Raw genomic sequence first — 14,680 nt, 5'->3', positions numbered from 1 at the left:
CATTATTCTGTCATTTTTGTCAGTGCTTTATGGTTTAGAAACTGTTTCCCTAATGTGGCATACAAATTTAAAGTATGGGAGATATGTAATAACTAAATTTAACTGTAAACATGGCAATTCAGAGAGATTGCAGCAAGGCCAGATTTAGAATGTGTTTGTTAATCCTGTTCAGACCACAGCTCAATAAAAGATGACTTAATTTATAAATGGATGTGTACAAACAATGCACTTCCTGGGAGTTTGATGCCATTTATATTTTTCCATTTAAAATAGCTAATTTTTAAATACAAAAATAGCTAACACAAATTAATAGCTGTAGTTCAATGCCTTTAAATATTATTTAATATCACACAAAAAATACTTAAAGCGCAAAAAGAGATGAATATTAGCATTCCACTCTTAGAACTCGCTGAACTCTCATGCAGATATTTAAAAACATCAGTGACTTGAACCAATACAAGCTCTGTTTAATGCCATATATACTTTTTCTTCACTGTATTCATATTTTTTAACACAGAAAACCTAAAAAACTATGTTGATCACTATGTAACAATGTTTTAATGAGCTCACATATTTAACTCAAAGATAATCTTAAATTACCACTTTCCAAAGTCTCAAGTTCATATTTTTAATTAGCACTAGTAATAATAATCTATAAGGATGTTCTGCAACATTTTCCACTTGAGACTACAAGGAGTTTCATAATTGTTAACTATCAGAAAGCTAGAAAACAGATTACTTTAAATGGATCCTTGATATTTATCTTCCAATCATATTACATGATCACAAGATCATTTTACCTTTTCTTCTTCCAGTATGAAAAACAAATGTCATTTCTACTGACAATTTAAAGAAAAATGAATAAATATTTCTGCAATTAAAAGCTAACTGAGAAAGCATAATCTGTTCATTATCAAATCTGTATTGGTGAAATCTGCTTTAGCAGTATGCCCATTGTTTTCTTTAGTCACCAGTGAGCATAAAATGACGGGAAATACAGTACTACCGATTTAGAATGACAGGTTCCCAAACTAGAGTAAACGTATCTTGACAACATAGTCCAATGCATTTTTAATATAGTTAAACTTCCTGACATTGGTCATTGTGCACATTCCCAGGTGAAGCTGCATTGTTTCTACTCCTTGGAAGTATGTGGTATTGATGTGCCACTGATGGATATGGATATGACTAAAAATAAATGTAGTATATGTGGCAATAAATTACCTAATTACATTACTAATTAGAACATAGTCTATGAATTTCTGAGAAGTTAAATAATCGTATCCAAATAATACTTGCGATAGTTTGACTGACGCTAGGCTGATTTACTGCCTTCCAGTTTGCACTACAGATTGGAATCCAGCTTCCCATTCTTCTGAACAGAAATTATTTGGATAACCCACCAAAATTGTTGAGGTAGATGGATTAAAGAGGACCCCAGAAGATACATACTGTTCCTAAAGCAAAACAATGTGCTAGGCCTCAGGGCTTCTTATTTAGTTCTGAGCTGCTGTACTGGGACACATCACTCACACTGCTGGTTGGAGAAGTAGGTAATCTTCCTCTGTGTAAATGAAATTACAGACCCTGTAATTATAGACCCACTGCTGACAGAGAAGTTCTGTTACTTTTTCAGCCAAGACTAATTGGAGTTTCTTAAGAAAAGTCAACGGTATATTCTTCCTCCAATTCCTGATCTACTTTATCCAAAATATTCAAGACTATTTTATGTTAAATTAATAACTGAAATAGCCTCCAGACAAGAGGAGAAGCAGTCATAAAGCTTTCTAAAATTATGCTTTGCAGCAAAATAGGAAATGCTGAAAATTATCTTTGATCCTTATGTTTCCAAAATTTTGAGATCTTTCGAAATGTCACCATCTACAAAACACACAAGAATCTCAAAAAATGTTCATTAAAATTGTAAGCAGGCATATTTTATTTGTCAACCAACTGATACTAACTGAAACTCAACAACCAGGCTGGAAGCATAAACCTACCACGCCAAAAAAATCCCACAGTGTAGTATACGTAATTCCAGGAAACATCCGGCAAATCATCAGAAGTGAAAGTAGATTAAGGCAGGCTTTCATCTGTCTTCAGGTTATTGATTAGGCTACAGTTTCTTAAGAGAAGCAGTAAACACATATTTACACTTTATAACCTACTGAAGTTAATGTCGTAATACATAAGTACGATTCAAAAATATTATTTATAGTTTTAATGAATCTGCATTAGATAATAACCACATGCATTAACTTCATTTTAAAGAAACTGAAACAGCACCTAGACAAAAGGCATTAGGATTACAAAACACACTTTGATACTACAAATTACACCAGAGGGTAATTGTTCATAATTTACTTTCCGTTCTAAATACAGAAACAAAAACGCATAAATGCTATGTAATGTATACATATTGACAGATACACATATACACACACATATACACTGATGCACATTTAATTATGCTCCCACGGTTTGTGCCTTCACATACTGCTTGTATTTTTAAATGGTAAATTCTTGCCTGTCGGAATGTTTCCTCGTGCTGTTGATGAAGTGTATAATGCAAAGGGGTTTGTCTCTGACTAACTTCTGTATGCTATTGTGATACAAATGTGAAATAATGGTTCCCCTCTGGGGATTTTCATAACATCAGTGAGTAAGGCATAAGACTCTTCTAAAATGTAATAAAATTTTATGATGTCACTCCAATTTTAAAAAAGTATTTTCCTAAAATGTGTGTGCCAGATTAGAGGTATATGAATTGTCCCATGGGGTTAAAGTTATGCATAGGTTTTCAAAATCTGATACCAACATTTCACATATTAGCTCATCCCAACTTTTGTAACAGGAATAGAGTTGAATATAGAATCAACACTATGTCCTCACTATGTTTAGATATTCTTTTACAGATGCAGTGTTGCTGCAGGATACAACACTGTCAGTATGATGCAGCAGTTTAGATGAGAAAGCAGTTTACAACAGAATATAACCTTTGCCTCTGAAATACACAAGCATCACATGTTAAACTTACTCCTTTCCACTCTTTAGTTTTATACCTTATTTTTTATTTCTTTTTGTCTTATTTTTATTTTTAAAGACAAGCTAAAGACACAGTGAAGACAAAAGACATTCATCTTACTTTTTAACTAGATTACCTCTTAAATATTCACTACCATGACATGTTCCAGTTTGAAAATCTAAAACTGTTCTAATTGTTTCACTTCCGAGGGCATCCCCTTTCAAAAGTAGTGATTCTGTCATTTAACAGATAACACATGTTTACTTGCTGTTGATGCTATGGTTTCTCCCCCCATTTCACAATTTAAAGAAATAAAGCAGGAATATTTAGAACATGTCTTTTTTTTATTTTTTTTAATTTGTAATTTATTTAATGGTTTATGAGGGAGATAGATTGGAGTTCAGATTTTCTACCAGAGCACTGACTACCAGTCTGTGAAGGTAAAAGGGCTTGAATGGAGGAAGTTTATTTCCACCATGCAATGGAATGGTCTGTGCTCTCTCTTGACTTAAAATACAGTGTCCACAAGATTTATGGCTACAGAGTGAAAACATTCCACCTTCTTTTTACAGAAAGAACTCCCATCGGAGAACAGACCCAAAGAAATCTATTCCAGGCAAAAGAGGAAGAAATGGTCAAAAGGTGAGAGAGGGGAAATGGGAAACAAGCTTTTCCGTGAGTGAGGGAAGAAATGACTGATAACGCAACGCTGAAATTATCATGCATATGCTTTGCTTTGTAGTACGTAACAGGCAAAGTGTTACCAAATTCTAAATTTAAACTCTTAGTTTGGTCTGATGGTATCTCACATACACATAAATAAATGATCTGTGCTCCTCTCAGGGTTCTAATTCATAACCTAGTTTTTTCTAGCCATACTATCTGCAGTAGCAATACAATCAGGTAGGAGAATTTTATATTCTGATCCAACAGAAGAGTATTGCTCATCTTGAAGGATCAGCAGATTGCATGTGAGCACCCAGTAAAAGGTGGAAAAAAAAAAATAAAAAATCTATTAGCTGGCCAAAGGAATACAGCGGTCCCCGAAATGAAAGATAAACAAGAGTGCCACTACAGTGCTTGCCTTTTGATATCTCATCTGTTATGGTATCTTCTCTCCATGTATTCAAAAAATAATTTCACTAATATTTAGAATGCATACATTGGCTTTTCCAATATCTCCAGGCAGGAACAGATAAACTGATGGCAGAAAAGCTAGGCTAAACTATAATGACTTCAGGGTACTGAGCCTGTGGTCAAGCTTGATACAGTTTTGAACATTCACGCTATTGCTTGTAAGCTTAGGACATCCAGTGTTTTGTAGATAGTCAGCATGTTCTATTCAGTATATAATTCACTCTGGCATATAAGCATAGCCACAGCAACAGATACGAGGCACTGGGAACACTAAATCAGTCACATATATACAGATTATATTCTAGGTGAATTTATGCTTAGATCCAAGGAAAATAATAGTGCAAACATTTTTCATCTTCAGAATTTACCAAGAGTTGCTTCCAACCAAATTTTAGCATGTACTCATGAATGTGAGGCAAATCTAGATTTTCATATAGTTAGGTTAACTGACAAAATTCAGTTCAGGTACACTCAGATTGACTGCACACTTATCTCAGGTTCTAACTTTTATTCTCATTCAGTGAACATTAATACAGTATTATTTTTAATTTTACTTTGTATGCTTGGGAATAAATCAGCATATGGCTACTTCTTTGAAAAGATAGGACAGAAGTGACAACTCTCTGAACACACTGAATTGCAAATGTAATAAAACCAGTGAAAAAAAATGCCTCTGGAGATGTTCAGCTTCTTAGAACAAGGGTATTTTCAGTAGAATTGGCTTTATTCTAATTATACTGAAATCAAAGAGGGTTTTAAAATTAATTTCAACAGTAAAGGAGCTACACCAGTGTTTAAATGCTTTTGGAAAGTCAGTTTTATATTTACATGCTGAAGATTCTTGTCTTCTGTCAATGTTAATGATTATCTGGAATTAATGGATAGCTCGAGAAAAGATGACAATGAGATGAAGAATTTGAAGTGGTATTTAATTTTGAAAATTTTATTTTAGTGCTTTGCATTTTATATCTTTTTGACATGTTTTTATAATGATTACTTTTATGATGAAAATGTAATAATAATAAATAAATTATGTACTAGTTTATTATGAATTAATCTCTAGGAGCACCCTCACCCTCACCAATGAATAGAAATTGGAATGTTTCACTGCTGTAACTTGAGATACTCAGGAACAGATAAGGACATTAAACTCTTGACTTCTATTTTTGCATAACGTTTTACATTTCAAATAGGCTTGCTTAAAACACATTACAAGATATAAATGCTTATATGCATAGAGATAAAGCAAAATACTTGTTCATACCTTCAAAATAACTAGCATTTATAGGCTGTGTCTTCCTCAGTGGTTTCACATGGAGATGTTTATTTTCATTGTTTTTGAACAACGCCAGTCTCACAGCTGGGTCTAGATGACAAGAACAAGTTAAAATCAAAGGTCAGACCTGGCTCATTCATTCCTTCAAGCAGTTTTGCACCTTTTAGCCACTTAATAAATGAAAATACTTTTAAAAGTAGGTTTTATATTCACAAAGGATTACACTTTCTAAAATAAAGCAACATGTGCAACTGAGAATCAAAGTCACTATTTCACAGGATTTTAACACCGTTGATATTTTAGCTAGCTCATCTCCAAATTAAATTCTAAAGCATATATTTCCAGAAAATATTTTTAAAAGTATGCTTTCAAATCTTGAAATTAAAGCAGAAATATTGACATAATATATGCCAAGCACTGTATCTAAAAGCTGTGGTTCAGAATTATTCAGCAGTATAAATCAAGTCATTTACACCTAAAAAAATGTCAACAAGAGGCAGATTATTTTTTGAGGCTAAACTTGCAGATAATAAACTAATCTTCTTGCATGTGCCATCCTTACCGAAATAAAAAAATACTCAAAAGTCTATAGACTCATCTATATGCCACTGTATGAATTCTTAATTAGTTTCATAACTGTTATTTCAAAAATTCCGCAAAGAAGCAAAGATGAGCACAGAACTGTGTATAAATCTAGATAATACATATTACTAAACTGGAAAAAATACAAAGTTTAATTAACAAAAGTTAAACTAATGTGAAATCACACAAGTCAGGAAAGGTGATTTTCATGCATTATTTGTGATGTGAAAGGAGAATTATTTGCTTGACATAGAAGAAATATAGGAGTTTAAGGGAAACAGTAGGTTAGAAAGAATGTGAAAATTTTACGCACAGCACAGAATAAACCAGCCATTTATTAAAAAAAAAAAAAAGAAAAAAAACAAAAGGATTTAGAAGAATGTAGAAACAAAACCAGATACATAATGATGAGCAAAAGTATACATATGATTGTGAAGCTATGGCACTGAGCATATTATGAATAATGGAAAGCCAAAGGAAAAATCAAAGAAATATGTTTCTCGTGGTTAAAAGAAGAAGACAATAGCAAAAGCAGACAAATACACTCTCAGGAATATCTGAGAAACAATGAGGCAGAAGTTTGTCTACAGAGGTGACTACAAAGTGTCAGAAAAGGGTAGACACTAATAAAACTAAAGAAGGAAAACAGCAACAGAACATAGCAAGAAAGTACATACGGCAAGGGAATAATCTAAATTTCCACAAAGAGCATAACTGTAACAGAAATGAATATTGGAGCCATTGCCAGAAGAGATAGAGCAGGAAAAGAGAGGAAATTTAAAAACTCAAAAAGCATTCAGGCAGAATAAATTTACATGGCTATTTATATCTGACACTTCGAGTTTTTTACAAGGCCTGGCTGGTGTTTATTGAAAAAGTTTGTAGGAGTATCTATAATACTGCAGCAAAGTAAGTAGCTTTTTCGCTGTTTCCTTATCTTTGGAAATAAAGGATACTAATGCCCTGCTAAGTCAATGGGCAATTTCTTACACAGTTTAACCCCAATTTACGAAGTTGTTTTTTGAATAGACCTCTGTATTTGCAGTAGATGTTTCAGTTATAAACTAATGGTACATAAAGGCATACTAGGAAGTCCACTTTTTTTCAGAAAATGCTGTCTTGACACAAGTAAGACAACAAGCCCAGTGAAGAACTTTAATAGGTGTGGATACTTTTAAGAGTTAATGCATTGACACATCAAACTGTTACGGTATCCTTGGTCAGCCAACACTGCAGCAGCATTTGGTTGACAGAATGTTCTTAATGGTGCTAAGCGAAGTAGCAAAGTACAAAGCAGCAAACCTGACTAACGAAGGAATCATGGAAAACACAGTTGGGAATAATTTAGGCCATGCCTACTTCCCAAAACAGAATCAGAGATACCTTATTCTTTCTTACTTCAAACCATCTAGTAGAACATCTCTCATCTTGTTGTAAAATGATTATTCCAGATTAACCCAGAGAATATCAGATTTAAAGTAATTTTAACATCTTTTACCGCGCAATTTGTAAATTCAATGAAACAACCTAAGAATCACAATAAATAATGATTCGTTCCATTAGTTTTAAAGGCAGATTAAAAGAATAATTCTGATAATCGGATCACTTTATTCACAAACTGGATTACCAGGTCTGTAGATATTTTCTCTTTGCACAGATGGATGAAGTAGGCCTATACTGCCATGCCTCCCAGCTCAAAAATAAATTTGTAACAACCTAGTGTTCTTAAGGGTAGCAAATGTTGGAGGCACTAGATCATGGTAAGATTTGGGCCAAAATAATATTGAGTAGTAATACATTATATTTTAAAAGTTCTCCCTGAAATTTTAGGTAATAGAAGTTATAAAAAATATTTTAAATAAAGTATGAATTATTACTGTATTTTCTACAGTGGTGAAATACATAGCCATACATGTACTATACATGGACAAAAAACGTTCAGAGCAAATTTTTTTCTAATTGCAATTTTTCCAACATGCAGCGTTCAGTGTTGATACAATAGTATTAATAAAAGGACTTCTAACTTCTATTATATACTGGTTACTATATGTACTATATAACTAGCTTTATAGTAGTTACAAAGTCAGTGTTTTCCTTCAATAGAAGACCAAAAGCAAAGTGAAAAAAAAAAATTAAAATTTCAACAAAGTGCAATTGAGGCTTTCCAAACTATTTTTGATTAACTTAAAATAATTTCTGAAATTACACACTTCTTTTCCTGTGTGGGTCTACTAAAATATTTCCAAAATATTTTTAAAATATCGTATTTCCTTAATCCAGCCTTCCACCAAATTTTGTGAAAACTCCAACTAGTCCAAAGTTAAACTGCACCAAGGACTTTTAGGTGAAGTTACATGAAGCTATTGGTGTACACCTAGATTTTTCAAACATTTATGTGTGTGTAAAGATACAAGCAGTAAAGAAGGTCCATGGAATAGGAAGACAGGGAAATTATAGAAACTGTTCTAAGAGATTTCTATCAGAAGATTTATCTTTAAGTCTTTGCAAAAGAACTACAGGGATTTACCACAGTGCCAGACTACTTGAATTTGTACCTACCTGGATCACCTCAACCACTGCCTACAGCTCTTTTGTTATTAAAAATGAGTCCTTTCCTTTATCTAGTTCCAAATGTAGGCAATATCACACAGTTTATAATACTAGTGCTTTTCAGTCTCTGAGCTAGGGAAATGAACTGCATGTATGCTTTGATGACAAGCAATCAAATGTTTTCGATTTCACACAGAGAACTGTGAAAGAGTCCAGCAGTTCAAAATCATACAAATATCTTCCTGGATTCTGGCATACTCATTTAAATGTGGCTTACTAGACAGTGATCTGTGCTGGCAGTCTAGGAACCAGGGAGGTAATTTAATGCACGTTGCTTGGCTGACTCCAACTATAGAAGATAAGTTGGACAAACACAAGAAATGTCATATAAACAATATGGAAGGAATAGTTACTGCCTGATTTGGCACATTTACTAAATAACTTCTTGATAATATGGAAAACTGAAAACAAATTAAATATCAATAATTATTGTTGTGCAATATCTGCAATTAGAAAAAACATAAACATGTCTGCGTCAACTTTAGAGAGTTGACAAATCAAAGTAGCACAGAGTGACAGATACTTATCTAGAAGATATTTCAATTTTCAAATTTCAAATTTTTCATTTGGAAGGAAGACCATATTTTGTTCTATAACTGAACAGCAATTAGGACTTCAACTCATCCATGGCTGGAGTTCGCAGATGATACTGCTACATGAAATACACAGCAACAGAAGCAGCTTTCTTTCTGCTGCTAAGGAAATATAGATCGATGGTTATTGATGTAAGGCGCAACAAGGAATAACATCCCCCACATTTTTATTCCAACTATTGTTAATTCAACAAATTAGTGTTGTATAGTCAGATCATCTGTTATGGGGTTGTGGGTTTTGAGGGGGTATGTTGGATTCTTTGCTGTTTGGTTTTGGGGTTTGTTTGCTTTTTTTTATATAATTAGCTTTGCATTGCTCTCTTAAATTCTATAATACAACTGAAAGTATTTGTTGACCTCTGTGAAATACCAATGCCATTGTTTTCTGGATTTAGGAGTCAAGGCCCACTCCAGCTCCATTTTTATTTATTTTTTTTAATTTTTTTAAACACCTATGTGGCAGCAAGAATTAACATTTCATGCTGTTAGTTACTGGCAAGTTTTCCTTTGGACAGGAAACAGTTAAACAAGTAGTACAGCAGTGTAGGAGAGACAAGCTGAAAGCAAGACAATTATTCCAGCCATCTTAAAAGAAGAAGTTAACTTTCAGACGTTAATATAAAATCCACAGAATCAAGGAAATTAAAAGTTAATCAAGAAACTCTGCACTGTTGTGCCAAGATATCTTTAGGAAGTTAGGATTGTTTTGAGTCACTATGCTTAAGTTTTAAGCACAGTGAGGTGTGTTAATGTCTGCTGTACTTAGATTTTGAATTAGAATTTCTACAGAATTTTCTGCAGCCATGATAAACAAGAATATTTCTGACATTATATCCATTTTACTTGGCTGCAATATTTCTGGTTTCTTGCCCACACTTTTTGTATTATCTTACTGCAGAGTAAAATAGTTGAAGCAGACACAGCCTACATTTGGTATGGTTAAAATAAAGGCCACAACTTTATTTAACTACATAAACAAGCATACATAACTGTAGTGGATTAGCACATAACAGCCCTTAAGGCCATTATTTGGTGGGACTGGTCTATTTGCAATATAAGCATTGCCTGAATCACTCCCTATTATAAGGTTATGCTACTTTAAGCTCTTCCTTGTAATACAAACCATAGCATTCAGTGCACTTGCTAGTATTTTCCATATTTTTTTTCACTACTGAGAAGGTATATGGCCAGACATATGAGGTAAGATACTTCTCAGTTTCTTCTACATATCTACAGTTTAACTCTACTTCAGCCAGTCACTTTAGGTTTTCTGTCTAGGCAATGGAGATTTGTAAGCGATTTTACAGTGAGATGCAAGCAGCCTGGTTTTGAATTATGATTTAGGAGGAAATTTATAGCATTTAAGGTGTCTATTTCTTTACACAAAAGAATGCACATGACTAACTCAGATGTGGGCTTCTATATTTAACCAGTTGTGCTGGAAGGAGGCAAAAGTTTTAGATGGAAAATTAAAGAAGAAATTCCCACACCTGAGAATGTTAAGAATCGAAGCTATTCATGACTGTCCAGTACAAGTTCCGATTCAGCAGATGTCTTGACTATATTAAAGACCAACTGTAAAACTCTTTGAATGGAAGCTCATTTAACACTTTGAACTTGTGAATCTCGGGCCTAAGGCAAAGGAATTTGATAGCATATGGAAGCAGACAGCATCCTCTGACAAGCCATTTGTTCCTACAAAAACCATCAGCACCTTATCATTACCTGCAACTAAAAAGATCAGTACCACAGAATGATCAATAGTACATAAAAGATGTTTGAGATGATGCTGAAATCTTAGCATAAAGGCTATCAGTATATTTGTTAATAGCTTATAATTTATTTGTATCTAGAACCTTTAGAGATGCTGTTGCTTTGCTTTTTGCCAGAGCTTAAATTGTAGTTACTGCAGTTACTACTGTAGTTATCAGTCACTACTGATGTGTAGTAAAGGGATATAACATGGATAATTGCTTTTTTACACCTTTTAATTCACTCTTTCAGGAGGATGCTGGCTACTTAATTTCTAGTGCATAGCAATCCTTATCACTGACACTTATCTATCTTATCACTTATCACTAACTATTTTATTGTAGGTAGCATACATTCAACTATTTTAAATCAGAAAGCTAAAAATAAAACAGTTGCAATTACACTGAGTACGTGGAAATTCAAAAGAACAGAAATAATAATACTAAAAACAAATCCTGTAATATTTCATATGCTGCTTATCATAGAATCATAGAATGATTAGGGTTGTAAGGGACCTTAAAGATCATCTAGTTCCAACTCCCTTGCCACAGGCAGGGATTCCTTCTACTAGACCAAGTTGCTCAAACTTCAATAAGTACAAGATACAAGAAGCTCATTTCAGAGGAGGTGAATGTGGTAGGATGCTAATAGGTATAGAAACATTAAAAGACAATGTTGTCATCTACTTATTCAGATTAATTTCTGCTTTTAAATATTAAAAGGAATAAAGTCTCTTCTAGAATTCCTTCTTCAGTAGGGTTAAACTGACAACAATGGCCTAAGATTCTGAACTCTAGTTATACTGGAATTGCTGCAAGTATTCTAGCATGAGCTGTACCACATGTAGATTCAAGAAAGACACTGGCAGCCTAATGGATCTGGTTACAGTTTCCTGATCTGGAGATGGCCAGCCTCAGGATAAGGTATAGCTACCGTAATTTAAATGCTGTAAAGTTGCTCTGTTCAACCAGACCCTCGACAAGACCCTGACTTGCTCCCACCATTTCAAAGGAGGTAGTTGGTATAAAACATAATTATATACATGGAGATTCTTCCCACATGGTGAATATTGGATCAGGATAATTTTTTAGTGCAACAACTGAGTTTTAATATAAGTTTAAGATAAAAATACTTTTCTAATTGATAATGGTATACTTGGTCCACACTAACCAGTGTGCTGTATGAGCAAGAATAGTTGGCTTGATAATCTTTGTACTGAAAATTGATTATGCAGTATTTTCAGTTATATTTCTTGGTTCTAGAAATTATGCTTTCTGTATAGCTGAAGAAAAAGACCATGATTTTAATGACTGTCAGAAAACTCTATTTTGTACTTGAGGTAAGTCAAAAAGACAAAAACATTCTGTATGAGGTGGTGTCGAGAAAACTTGAACCTGTAAAATAATTGTGCAAAAGTTTTGTTAATTATTTTAAAACTGGTAATATACTTTGAGAATATTCCAAGCAATACATTAAAAAGCTCAACATCCATATACCATAATGAATAATCTGAACAAAGTGAATACAAACATATCCAAAAAAACCATTAGAACTACAACAAAAACAAGATAGAAAATTTGATACGCTCAATCAGACATTTATGACTGGATTAATTACCACTAACATAAACCAGACAGCATATGGGGAAAAGATGATATAACCTAATATGTTTTTCGTTAAAATATAATGCAGAGGGCACCAAATGGAACATATGTAAAAACCTCAGCTGCACACCAGGTATTTACTACTTTTTTTTTTTTTAGGTAATATATTAGGGCACCATGAGAAGCCATGAAGATTTAAATATAGTAACTTTTACCTCTTACGCATTTTTTAACTTTCAATAACAATAAAGCATGGTTTTCTGATTACATCTCTTTCTCCCCCTTACTCTCCCCGATTTACATTTATTAAATCTAAATAAAAGTACATTTTCCAAACACCATTTAGAGTTAGGTCTTATTGTCAACCATGTTCTTATATATTTGAATATTTTTCATACTAGCAGTATTTTATTACTATTTTTATCAACATATTCCGTTAACATTTGCATTACCATATCACCCTAACATGGTTCTAGAAAATGTTCATTGGCACAAGAAGCATCTGAGAGGAACAAGAAGACAATTACAGAGGAGCTGGATACACATTATATCCACAGTGAATATTTAATACAAAAAATATTATTTCATTTCATATTTATTAAGCTATCATTTTCATAAATAGTTCTTGCATAGGTCAACATTTCTAACCTGCAATTCCCACAAGAGGAAAGCATAAAACCCACAAAATGCAGAAATATAAATTTCACAACTGAAAAAGAGATACATGAACAAACAAACAAAAAAATCTGTTTAGCATAGCTGTCAGATATTCAACTTTAAAATCCAGTGGATGTTTCTTATCACTGGAACAAATGGATTTAAACTGAGTAGTTTGTACTGAATCCACCTTTATTCAAATTAATGTTTAACATTGTGCAAGCAAACTTTTAAAAGAGAGAACTATTCTGAGATTTAACTACAGAAAAATTACATTAATAGAACCTTTTCTTGAACTGTTACTTACCTAAATTCTTATTACTATACTTTTTAGGCTTCATTTTACGGGCCCTCTTCAGCATTAGCTGTGCAGTAGAAATATCCTTAAAACCCCTAGGGGAAGATAATAACTTACTAAGCATTTCACATGTATTATGTTACACCAGCTGCATATTATTGTATAATACACTTTCAAAAAGAATACAAGTGCATATAGTACTTGTTATGCACGGTATGAAACTTTCTGAATTACACAGATAGCTGCAATATTTAACATTACATTATTGCAACTTATTAAGCTGCTCTCACACACTTGTAAAAGTAATTACAATAATTTTTGCTTTGGTATACAATAGAGATTCTTGAAAAGTGGAACTTAGAAAAGGCAAGCAACAAAAGCCAACTGTACTGTGTATATTCTTGAAAGTCACTCTGTAAGCAAAATAGCTTAACATACCATTCTTCTGAAATTTTCTCTTCTTTTTGAGACATGAATGAAAATATCTTTTTTTCCTTCCAGTCAGAGAGCTGTGACATTGCTCCCTTCCCTGACCTAAAAACAAAGTAAAAGAGTGGTACTGAAAGGTAGGTAAACAAGGCTCTTGGGTGACTATTTTGCAGTCTTTATTATTCTACAAGTTGTTTGTGCCTTTTAAAAGCACTTTTGGACCTTGGAAATAATACAAAAAAATCTATTTTAATACTCCAGGAAGGCTTTATCTTGGAGAGTAATAAAAGTCTGCCATCAATTTGAAATGTTTACATTTCAATTACTTGGAGCATATTTCAGTCCTTTCTCTCCAAAAGAATGCAGCTGTGTAAGAAATCCCTTTTAATCTTTATCTAGCCTTACAAATCTCTATTTCAACATCTATGTTATGATATATGTGAAAAAATATAAGTTTTATGATTTAAAGTCAAACCTAGATAAATAAAAATATGTACATATATTCTTAAATTCTTAATTCTGATAGTCAATGAATAACAACAACTGAATTGATATATTTGATTTTAACAAGTTAATACATTTTGGAATCATAGAATGGTTTGTGTTGAAAAGGACCTTAAGGATCACATATTCCAACCACCCGTGCCATGGGCAGGGACACCTTTCACTAGACCAGGTTGCTCAAAGCCCCATCCAACCTGGCCTTGAACAATTCCA

The 14,680-nt window shown here is 33.1% G+C and overlaps 1 protein-coding gene across 1 annotated transcript in view; it reads right to left on the bottom strand.

The window, feature by feature from the left end:
• Window positions 1-14,680, bottom strand: part of LRRIQ1 (leucine rich repeats and IQ motif containing 1) — a 116,687-nt gene that overhangs the window by 34,837 nt on the left and 67,170 nt on the right. Inside the window, exons 21-23 of the mRNA XM_065669733.1 lie at window positions 13,973-14,068; window positions 13,544-13,629; window positions 5,427-5,528 (exon numbers count right to left, since the gene is read on the bottom strand). Of these exons, the coding sequence (XP_065525805.1) occupies window positions 5,427-5,528; window positions 13,544-13,629; window positions 13,973-14,068 (284 nt within the window). The remainder of the gene's footprint in view (window positions 1-5,426; window positions 5,529-13,543; window positions 13,630-13,972; window positions 14,069-14,680) is intronic.

Source organism: Lathamus discolor, chromosome 1 (genome assembly GCF_037157495.1).
Source record: "Lathamus discolor isolate bLatDis1 chromosome 1, bLatDis1.hap1, whole genome shotgun sequence".
Lineage (NCBI taxonomy): Eukaryota > Metazoa > Chordata > Aves > Psittaciformes > Psittacidae > Lathamus > Lathamus discolor.
The sequence above is the reverse complement of the archived record's forward strand: the minus strand, read 5'-3'. Positions and strand labels throughout refer to the sequence as shown.